This window comes from Chrysochloris asiatica, unplaced genomic scaffold (genome assembly GCF_000296735.1).
Source record: "Chrysochloris asiatica unplaced genomic scaffold, ChrAsi1.0 scaffold00101, whole genome shotgun sequence".
NCBI lineage: Eukaryota > Metazoa > Chordata > Mammalia > Afrosoricida > Chrysochloridae > Chrysochloris > Chrysochloris asiatica.
In genome coordinates this window covers 11031744-11043815 of record NW_006408619.1, presented here as the reverse complement: position 1 = coordinate 11043815, position 12072 = coordinate 11031744, and the positions used below count along the sequence as shown (strand labels likewise).

At 43.3% G+C, this 12072-nt stretch overlaps 1 protein-coding gene across 1 annotated transcript in view; it reads left to right on the top strand.

Annotated features, from left to right (window-relative positions):
* Nucleotides 1-12072, top strand: part of CRTC3 (CREB regulated transcription coactivator 3) — a 123365-nt gene that overhangs the window by 94888 nt on the left and 16405 nt on the right. Inside the window, exon 9 of the mRNA XM_006867181.1 lies at nt 1415-1464. Coding sequence (XP_006867243.1) covers nt 1415-1464 — 50 coding nt within the window. The remainder of the gene's footprint in view (nt 1-1414; nt 1465-12072) is intronic.

Here is a 12072-nt window from a genome sequence, read left to right as displayed (position 1 = left end):
TTCTGCATCATTCAATAATTTGCCCAGAGAATCTTTCAATAACGAAAGTTGAGGCTTGAATTTTTTTCTTCAGTTCTCTCAACTTGAGAAATGCTGAGTGTGTTCTTCCTTTTTGGTTTTCTGATTCCAGATCTTTGCACATTTTGTTATAATATTTGGCTTTATCGCCTCGAGCTGATCTTTGAAATTTTCTGTTCAAGTCTTGTACCTCATCATTTTTTCCTTTTGCTTTAGCATCTCTACACTGGAGAGCAAGTTTTGGTGTGTCTTCTGACATCCCTTTTGACCTTTTCTTTCTTTCTTGTCTTCTTAATGACTTTTTGGTTTCTTCATGTATGATATTCTTGATTTCATCCCACAACTCTTCTGGTCTTCGGTCTTTAGTGTTTAATGTATCAAATCTGTTCTTCATTAGGGTGGTCTTAAAAGTTTTTTGTTTTGTTTTTTCCTAAAAGCAAGAAATAGTTGATATTTATAATCTTTTGGTGGTGAAACAGATATGATATATGAGTATACAGTAATGCAGTAGATGACAGCCTAGGAAATTCTCTGGGGCAGCTCTACTCTGTCACATGGGGCTGCTGTGAATCGATGATATATAAGAGTATATATACGCATATATAGTGACATGACATTACAAAAGAAATGATTTAACATTGAGATCTGTAAGCATAGGAGAGCATCCACACTGCTGCAGCGTTTGGGTTGTGGGAGGCCCCAGTGGTTCCAGAGGTTTTGTCACATGATGCTGCATCCTCTCTAGCAGAGAAGGCATTAGTGGCACCTGCTCTTCCCTGCAGCCCCAGAGCCTCGCTGTCTGGGAAGAGGTGCTCATCTTTTGTGGATCTGGACTTACAGTGTTCCAGGACTCATTTTGGGTGAAGGAGTTAGGCCGATTGGTTCATTTACTTTTTAAGCATATTTTTATTGATCACCTGTGGCCAGGACTCTGCAGTGAGCAGAGTCAAACTTCCTGCCCTCCTGGAGCCTCTATTCTAATTGAAATGTTTATTTTTACCTGACGGTCCTTTACTCTTTCTTCACCCTGTTTTGTTTCATTTCTTCTCAGACCACCTTTTAGTTTTAGTTTTGTTTTCCCTTTCTTCCTCTTCCCAGTGGGAAAAGGGGTGCTTGTTTAAGAATTCTATATGCAAAACACGGGAAGGACATCCTATTCATGTCAAAGGTGAATTCATCAAGCATTAAATGAAGAAAATATATTTATGTTGTGCCTCCTTTACACCTAGAGGTTTAAGAGTTTTAAATGTTCATTCAAAACTTAAGTGACTATTATGTGTGGATGCTGTTTATATGTTCTGGCCCTCACCAGTGCTGATTGGGGCCCAAGACACTTTGGAAATACTTTGGTTTGATTTTACCGTGTGTAAGTCTAGCTTTCTGTGTCTCTTCCCAGATACAGTCCCTATCAGTGCGCCCTCGATCCTGTGATGTTGGAGGTGGCAAGTAAGTAATGTCTGTCTGTGCATGTCTCAGAGGCTGTCCTGAAGGTTTTCCCAAGAGGATACTTTGTTACTTTGTCAGAGAACTCAAAGAAGCTTAGCTTGTTACATGTAAATGGAAAGTCAGCATCATTTTCAAGAAAACAATCACTTGCCTTTTGTACTCAGTGTTTCATTGATTTCAGGTAATTAAATTACAGAGCTGCAATAACAAAGCTTCCATAAATATGTTTGCAAATAATGCATTGGACCTTGGTAAGTGCACAGCTCTGTTGGGTTAGAAGTAGATGTGCAGGTGCTCTAGAGCCAAGGCCAGCAGCCCTGCACATTTGCAGTCAGTATGTTTGCCAGAGGAGAAGGACAGCATCAGTTCATCTGGTCACTTGGCTATATGGAAATAGAGAGTGTCTACAAAACCTTTAATTAAGTAGTGCATTTAATAGTGTTTCAGTTTTACTCCTCGAGAGATTTTAGACAACTTATAAAAACACATACAGTACAAAAGATTAAAAACTAAGTTAGTGAAGAAGTTGGAACTAAGAGAAAACAAGGAGGTGAAAGAGATAATAAAACTCATGCATGAACAGACAACTCTAAGAGGGAACTGATCAGTGAGATCAGCTAAGTGAAAACGCTGTTTCTGTGGAGAGGACCAGCTAGCTTCTCCTTGGTGCTGTGACCATCTGGAAGAACTCTCTCCCATGACTTGCCACAGCGATGAGCCCTTGGGATTTCAAGGGCGTGTGTCCTGATAGGGCTCTGAGTAACCTTCATGAAGTTGTTAACCAGTGAGTGTCAGTGTAGTTCCGGCTTAGAATCAAAGCATATCCAGAAACAGGAAGTCTTCCTGGGGCCAAAGTAATGGCTTAAAAATGGGCTCAGTGCATGCATTCATCTCAAAGGTTCTAGGATAGGTTGGGGAGTCCTGGGGTGCCACCGTGGACCACAAAGGTGATTTGAACCACAAGGTCAGTGGTTCAAACTTTCCAGCTGCACCTTGGAAACCCTATATAGAGAGTCACTATGAGTTGGAACCAACTCTATGGCACTTAACAACTGCAGCTTGGTAACTAAGGAGTCCTGGTGTGGGCTGTAGGCTAAGCACTTGACTGCAAGGTCGGCAATTCAAACTCAACACGTGCTTCTTGGAAACCCTACACATTGTCTCTATGGGTCAGAACCAAGTCAACAGCACTTAACAACATGATAACCAACTATCCTTTACCCCAAACCAACCCTATTGCCATGGATTTTGACTCACGGTGACCTCATGTGTCAGAGGAGAACTGTGTCCTATCAGGGTGTTTTGACTGTTACCTTTACAGAAGCCTATCACCAAGCCTCTGCGAGGCAATCCTTAAATATTACTTAACTTCCACAAAGCAATCAGTCAGTGATTAACAGCAGGACACTCCTTTAGCTTTTGGCTGGTTAAATATAAACTCATGCAATTAACTATCTACTGACCTGAGATTAAGGTTGACTTTCTCTTTAGAAAATCAGAGCGCTTGCCAGGATGCACACCTGGACAGATGACCATCTTACCTATGAGTGCAAAACAAGCCATAGGTAGGACCAAGATTTTCCCCAAGAACCAATTTTGACTCAAGGAGCTGATGCTTGAGTGGGGAGAGAGGGGCAAAAGACAAGTAAGCAAATAAATAGAACATCTGCCATGCCTTGGTAAGTGCAAAGAAGAAAAAGAAAGCCAAGTAAGACAGTGTTTGGACCCAGGAAGGCCTTTCTGATAATATAATATAGGACCAGAATCCAGCATGAAGTGAAGGGGGAAAGATTCCAGGCAGGTGCAAGGACCCTGAGACAGCAGTGTGCCTGAGCAGTGGGCTTCTGGAGGGAACAAGGGTAAAAGCAATCCGAGAGGTGGCTGGGCCAGGTAGTATCAGCCTCATAACCCTGGTGAGGAGCTTGAGTTTGACTCTTGAGTAAGTCATATATTGGGTCTGCTATAAGGCAGGTAAGGAGCTCTGGTAACGTAGTGGTTATGAGTCAGGCTGCTGACCTTAAGGTCAGTAGTTTAAAACTACCAGCCATTCCGCAGGAGAAAGATGAGGCTTTCTGCTCCCGTAAAGATTTATAGCTTCGGAAACCCTGTGCAGGATCTCTATGAGTCAGAACTGACTCTATGGCACATAACCACCACCATAAGGCAGGTGTGGCATTGCAGGATAATGCACTGGGCTGCAAGGTCAGTTTGAGCCAAAAGTTCCGCAGTTAAAGCCCACCAGTCGCTCCTCGAAAACCCTACACAGGGTCACTATGAGTCAGAACCAACTCGACAGCACTTAACAATGACAACAACATAAGGCAGGTAGTATTCTGGGGGAAGTAGGGAACTCCCTGGGAAAAACATTACCTGCTTTATAGCAGATCCAGTGTATGACTCCCAAAAGTATTCACTTAATTGGAAAGCTGCCACTTTTATGCCTTTCACTTGGAGAGAAATTATTTTAAATCCACAAATGATCTTGTTCACACTGACCGGTTTTTTTTCTGGCTCCTGGTTCTATGCTACTGGACCATTTCTACTGCCCGCTCTTCTCTGCCTCTCGCCTTCCTCACACTTCCTCACCCATGGATGCTTTTTCTCTGAGTCAGGGAGCCCTTCTGCTCTCATGGCAAGCATCTCTAGGTTACCCAATTTATTTGTCTACTTCTTAACTCTTATCCCTATCACTAGTTCCATATATCCAGCCATCTGAAAGACGTCACAGTCAGTTTTCCTTCAGCCAGAATTACTCATTTTCCTCACCCTTCAAACTGAGTACTTTTCCTACTTCCCAGTTTCTTTACAAACCTCCAGTTATCCAAATCCTGCTTTTATTAAGCAAAGAGCGGCCATCAGGGTGAATGCTTCGCTTCCCACTGCCCCTCATTCCACCTTTCCGTCCTCTCTTCCTTATCTCAGACACACATGCAGTTGAGTCTCCCATTCTGGACAAATCACTTACTCATTTTCTGGCCTTTTTGGGACCTCCCTACTTCTTTACCTCTGTTTTCAGCCTCTTCTCTACTAGGTCTTCTATCTGCATTTAAATATGCAAAAGTATTCCACCCTAAAAGAAATGATTTCCTTGATCCCGCAGTCCCATTTAGCTTGTTCCCTTTCATTTCTAACATTTCACTCACACTTCTTGAGAGAATGTTTGCTCTTGCATCTTCCTTACTGCTTATCTACTCATTCCACAGTGCCCTGGCTTCAACCTCCACTGCTCAGTGGCCCTGCCCTGGACAATTGCCTCCTATATTCAACTGAGAGATATCACCACTGCTTATCTTCCTGTAGTACAAAACTCAAAAGCATTTCAAATAGAATTCCATATCTTTCCCATCTACCCTTTACCCCAGTCTGCTCCAGTGTCTCCTGTCAGAGTCCGCTGATCCTTAAGTCCTCATTCCAGAAACCCAGGAGTCGTTGTAGAATACTTGCTTACATCTCCACCAGCATGCCCACATCTCCTTTGACTATTGCGCAGCGTCATCACTTGCCTGTCTACCTTTTGGCTCCGTTTCTTGCCCAGTACCTTCTACATTTTAAGAATGTCTGAGTAGTTACAGATTGAATTGTGTCCTCCCAAAATTATGTGTTGTCTTGGCTGGGCCATTATTCTCAGTGGTGTGGCAGTTATGTGATAATGCAGCTTGGTAGTTACGTAATGGTAATCACGCCCACGATGTGATTTGCTGGAAGGGGATTTCGGTGGGATGCAACCGCTTCTTCAGGTCATAGCTCTTATCCAATGGAGGGGAAGTTTCCCTGGAGTGGAGTTGGCATCACCTTTTATCTTACGAGAGATAAAAAGAAAGAGAAGTGGGCACCAAGAAAGTAGAGCTAGGAAGGAAAAGCATCCTTTGGACGCTTGCATTGGGAACCTCTTAGAACCAAGAAACACAGAGAAAGAGCCTTCCTCTAAAGGAGCTCTAGTAGCGTAGTGGTTACGAATTGGGCTGTGAACCACAAGGTCAGCAGTTCAAAACTACCAGCTGTTCCGCGGGAGAAAGATGAGGCTTTCTGTTCCCATAAAGATTTACAGCCTCAGAAATCCTGCAGAGGGTCGCTGTGAGTCGGAACCGACTCCACGGCACATAACCACCACCGCCCCCAGAGTCAGCACTCTCAATTCAGACTTGTAGACTCCTAATTGTGAGAGAAGACATTTCTGTTCGTTAAGACCATCCGCTCGTGATATTTCTGGTATAGCAACACTGGAGAACTAAGATACTGAGTATGTCTTTTCCTTGCTTTCAACCTTCCGCTGGCTTCCTTTCATCAGTGTGTCATTCTGAGCCTCGTGTGCTCCCTGCCTCCTTCTCCTTCTCATCTCCAATCAATACCTACTAGTCTCCTCCACTGTGGTGCCTTAAGTTTTCATACTTTCTAGAACTTTCTCCTTCCTGCTTCTGCCATGATGTGAACTCTGCCTTATGTGATCTTCCTGCCCATCACTGGAATTCTTTCATCTTCAGACACAGCTCAGATGTCACTTCCTTGGTAAGCCTCCTCCCACCATCTAGTAGTATCCTGCACACCTTCTGCTACAGCCCTGTCAGTGTATTGTTGAGTTGTGTTACACTGCACACTGTTTTGTCTGTGGCTCTTTGTCTCCACCTTGCCTGCTGTGTACTGTATTGAATGATGTCCTCCACTGCATTCGTCTTCTCACTGCTGTTCCTAGTTAAAGGCATCAGCCTCCACCCAGTCTCCTGTTTATCTTCACTGCCTGTTTCCTAGTTCACACCTGGATGAAGGCGGTAGTCTTCTAGTTCTGTCTCCCTGCCTCTAGTTCCTACTCCCTTAAGCTGTCCTCCACACTGACAACAGTGGAAATACTAAAATGTCATCCTCTAACTAAAATGCATACAGGTCGATATCCTAGGCATTAGTGAGCTGAAATGTACAGATATTAGCCATTTTAAATGGGACAATAATGTGGCTTACCATGCCAGGAATGACAAGTTGAAGACAAATGGCATTGCATTCTTCATCAAAGAAACTTTTTACAGAAAACAACAAATGCTGGAGAAGGTGTAGAGAGGCTGAGCCCTTCTATACTGCTGATGGCAACCACTGTGGAAAGCAGTGTGGCACCTTCTCAAACAGTTGGAAATAGAAATGTCATATGACCCAGCACAGATCCTGAAGAGATAAGAGCCGCAACATGAAGAGATAGAGGTCCACCATGTTCATCACAGCATTATTCAAAATAGTGAAAAGATCGAATCAATTTAAATGCCTGTCAATGAAACAATGGATAAACAAACTTTGGTACATACATACAATGGAACACTATGTAATATTAAAGAATAATGATGAATCTGCAAAATGCCTCATAACACAGATAAACCTGGAGGGCATCATGCTGAGTGAAATTAGCCAATCACAAAAAATCAAATATTGTATGAGACCACAATTGTAAATAGTAAATAAAAGTGTTTTCATGCTGAAAGAAACATTGTTTGAAGGTTACCAGGAGTGGGAGGGCAGACACATGTTAACTTTGGGGAAGGGGAAGGTACTGTATAGTAAGAGGGAGGTTGGCAGCAGAATGATGGAGTCATAGGAAGACACGGGGAGGAGCGGAAGAGTTACAGGCCACAGAGGTAAACAGTGTTATATAAGCAGTCCTGTAATAATGGTGATCTTCTGCTGTGGTGCTGTAGGATCAGCACTCAACCGCAAGGTCAGGTGAATCACAGGGTTGTCAGTTCAAACTCACCATCTGCTCCTCAGAAAGCCCATACAGGGTCGCTATGAGTCAGAACTGACTCAGCTGCGCTCAACAACAGCAGCAAAGGGGTACTGTCGATTGGCATGACATCGTCCATGAGGACAGTTTCCTGCATCCTATGTTCTGAGTCCTGATGTGGCGCTGTGAGCTAATGCATCAGACAGCGAAGTTGTTTGAACTGCAAGGTCGGTGGTTCAGGCTCACCGGCTGCTCTTTGGAAACCCTGTACGTGGTCGCTATGGGTCGGAATTGACTCGACGGCAGTTAACAACAACAACAACAAATGTTATGAGTCCTGTTGTGATGCTGTAGGATAAGCACTATACTGCAAGGATAGCACTGACCACAAGGTCAGAGGTTCAAACTCAACTAGCCACTCTTTGGAAACCCTATACAGGGCCACTGTGAGTTGGAGCTGAGATCTTTAAAACGCGTAAGTGACCATCTGTGATGTAATGTAACTGTTGGTCTCTTCCTGTCGGGAGGAAAGAAGAGTGATGAAAATCGAAGATGCTTGGTAATAGTGAGTCCAGTGGACCGATGGGCCATGTGAACGTCAGTATCCACAACCCTGAGACCAGAAGGACTAGATGGTACCTAGCTATCACTGCAGATGGCTCTGAAAGGCATTACATTGGCAGGGCCTGAATAGAGTAGGATAAAATGTGGAACAACACTCAAATTCACAAAGAAGATTAGGCTTAGAGACTGGTGGGACTCCAAGACTATATTACCCTTGGTGTCACCATCAGTCCTGGAACTGAACTCAACTCCTTTGGCTCAATTTCCAGCCAAGTGTCACATTTCAAGTCTGGAACTGGTATGCACTCCACAGAACGGTCAACCATTCAAGACCAAAAAGGCAGTGTTTTCCCAAAGGCAAAATTTGGAGAGGGGTTTTGGAAGAGAAAGGAAGGGAGGAAAGAAACACAGGCAGGAGATGGGATAAATTATGTTACATTGTGGGGATTGCAATCATTGATCTAAAGCAAAGTGTAAGGTTTGTTGAAGGTAAAGCAGATGATCTGTTCTGCGAACCTTCATTCAATTCACAACAAAAAAAGAACATAAATGAGAACATTTGGGCCAAAACAAAGAACACTTCAAAATCTGTCTAGAAATACAATATTGTCTGTGAGAGAATAATATCTTTACACCTACAAGGAAGGCCAGGTAATACAACTATTATTCAAATTTATGCAACCACCACCAGAGTCAATAATGAATTTAATTCTACTAACTTCTTCAGTGTGAAACTGATCAGAGACATGCAATCAAGATGTATTGGTAATTACTGGTAATTGGAATGCAAAAGTTGGAAAATATAGTCTTGGTGATAGAAATGATGTTAGAGAAAGCATGATAGAATTTACAAGTCCAACAACTTATTTATTACAAATACATTTTTCAGCAACATATACAAAGACTACATGTATACATGGGCCTCGCGAGGTGGAATACACAGGAATCAAATTGACTACATCCATTGAAAGAGACAATGAAAAAAATTTCAGTATCATCAGCCAAAACAAAGGCAGGGGCCATCTCTGAAACAGACTATCAGTTGGTCATGCAAGTTCAGGTGGAAGCTGAAGAAAATTAAGACAAGTCCACAAGAGCCAAAATATGACCTTGAATATATTACACCTGAATTTAGAGACCCTCTCAAGAACAGATTTGACACACTGAGCACTAATGACCAAAGACCAGAAGAGTTGTGGGATGACACCAAGAACATTATACATGAAGAAAGCAATATGTCATTAAAAAGACAGGAAAGAACGAAAAGACAAAATGGATGTTAGAAGAGACTCTGAAACTTACGCTTGAGCATAGAGAAGCTAAAATGAATGGAAGAAATGAGGAAGTAAGAGAGTTGAACAGAAAGTTCAAAGGGCAGCTTAAGAAGACCAAGTATTAAAACGAAATGTGCCAAGACCTGGTGTTAGAAATCCAAAAGGAAAGAGCACACTCAACATTTCTCAAACTGAAAAAACTCAAGAAAAAATTCAAGCCTGGACTTTCAATATTGAAAGATTCTGTGGATAAAATGGAGTCCTGGTGTGGCACTGTGGGATCAGCACTGGACTGCTAACCACATGGTTGGAAGTTCAAACCTTCTAGCCTCTCCTTAAAAACCACAGGGTCGCTATGAGTCAGAACTGACTTGGCGACACTTAACAACAACATGGGCAACAAGGAAGCATCAAAAGAAGATGGAAGGAATACACAGTCACTGTACCAAAAAGAATTGGTCAATATCCAACCATTTTAGGAGGTAGATTAAGTACCAGTGGTCTTGAAAGATAGCTGCACTGAGAAAATTAGCAAAAAACAAGGGTCCAGGAGCTGAGAGTTACCAATGAAGTATTTCAATAAATGCAGGGCTGGAAGCACCCACTGGTCTGTGCCAAGAAATTTGGAAGACAGCTACATGGCCAACTGACTGGAGGAAGAGATCCATGTCCAGGCCCATTCCAAAGAAAGGTGACCCGACAGAATGTGGGAATTCTCTGACAATATCATTAACATCATATGCAAATAAAATGTTTTAAAGATCCTTAAAAAACGGTTGCAGCAGCACATCCACAAGGAGCAGCCAAAAAGTCAAACCTGATTCCGAAGAAGATGTAGAAAAAACAAGGTGTCTCATTGCTGCTGTCAGATGGATCTTGGCTGAAAGCAGAGTATACCGGATAGATATTGTGTTTTGTTGACTATGCAAAGGCTTTCAACTGTACATCAGGACAGACTATGGTTAACAGTGAATGTGAATTCCGGAACATTTCATTGTACTCCTGTGGAACCTATACATAGGCTAAGAGGCAGTCATTTGAACAGAACAGAGAGATATGTGTAGTTTTATATCAAGAAAGGTGTGTGTCTGGGTTGTATCTCTTCACTGTATTTAACTCGATCTTTATGCTGAGGAAGTATCCAAGAAGCTGGACTATATGAAGAATGTGTCAGCAAAATTGGAAGAAGACTCATTAACAACCTGCATTGTGCAGATGGAACAACCTTGCTTGATGAAAGCATAGAGGACTTGAAGCAGTTGCTGATGAAGATCCAATAATATAGCCTTCAGTATGAATTACCACTGAGTGTAAGGAAAACAAACTTCCTCACCACTGGACCGATAAACAATGATCATGACAAACTGAAAAATGATTGACATTGTCAAGGATTTCGTTTTTCTTGGATTCACAATCAACACTCATGGAAACAACAGTCAGGAAATCAAGGACCTGTCGCTTTAGGCAAACCTGCTGCAAAAGACCTCTTTAAAATGTTCAAGTGCAAAGGTGTCCCTCTGAGGACTAAAGTGTCCCTGACCTAAGCTGTGTTATTTTCAGTCGTTTGGATAGGAAGTTTGGACAATGAGTAAGGAAGAACAGAAAACAATTGATGCATTTGAATTATGGTATTGGCAAAGAATATTGAATATGCCATGGACTGCCGGAAGGACCAGCAAATCTGTCTTAGAAGGACAGGCAGAATGGTTCTTAGAAGCAAGGATGGTGAGATTTCATCTGAAGTATTTTGGACATTCTGTCAGAAGGGACCAGCAGCTAGAGAAGGACATCATACTTGGTAAAATAGAGGGTCAGTGAAAACAAGAGGAAGCTCCTCAGGAAGCTGGATTGACACGGTGGCTGCCACAGTGGGCCCAGGCACAGAACCATTGTGAGGGTGGTGGCAGGACAGGGTCGAGTTTTGTTTTGTGTGCACAGACAGGGTCACTCACTATGAGTTGGAGCTGACTCCACAGTACCTAACAAGGAGTTAAACCTGGCCGTTTTCCACAGCCTCCAGTGTAGGCTGTTCAGAGCAGCAGGCATCTTGCCTGGTGTTTCCTCTCTCATCTGCCTCCCCCTTATCTCCTGTTAGCCTTGCTCGCCCACACTGGACACTTACAGCTGACACCTGTTTTGCCAAACTCTTTGCAGTTACATGAGCACACTATGCTTGTATGAGACTTGGTAAGTCTCCCCCTCTGCCACCCGCCTGACCTCGACAACTACTTCTGTGACTCCAGTATCACTCACACCTACTGGCTGTACCTACCCCTTCTCAGACCCGGTGCAGTGTGCATCCAAACAGTCGCTGCTGCTTGATTTACCAGCATGTTTCTGCCATGTCTCTGTGAACTTCAGAACAACAACATACCCACTCAGACCTGGGCTAGAGGCCACAGGGGACACACCACCAGTGTGCACACCCTTGGCCTGACAGGTGGCCCAGGGGCGTGCAGAGGTGTGACAAAACTTGGCCACATGAGCTGGGCTTGCCACCTGCATGCCCTGCAGTGTAGAACAGAGCTCCAGATGGGAAGAGGAGGGGGTGGACAGGGGCTGGGCCTGCCTCACCCTAAACATTCTGGCTCAGAACCCCAAGGAATCTGAGAATTGTACATTTGAACCTGGCCTTCCAGGCTCTTGTGAAGGTATCATTTGTCAATATCAGAAGGCAGTACATATTTCACTTAAGAGTTTGTCCATTTGATTTACAACTTCAACAGATTTAAACAGATGGTATGTGGGCTTCCATTTGTACTCTTGCCCCAGGCCTGGCCGTGAGTCCACACACCTTGTTCATTTATCATCACCCTCCAGTTCTCAGCCAGGTGCCTGCAGCCAGTGAGCAGCCAACAGTGTTTGATTAATGATTGCCAACCCTTTAAAGTTGATGGCTACTGAAAATTGAGAGGGAAACAAAAAATCTTGGAATGGTCTAGTTGCCAAGAAATCTTTTTTGGGGTGGGGAGAGGGGTAGGGAGAGGAAAATGTGAAGCAAAAGAGATAATTTAGAAATCTCACAAAAAGAGCCTTATAAACAGAAAACATTGGCTCACATTATATATA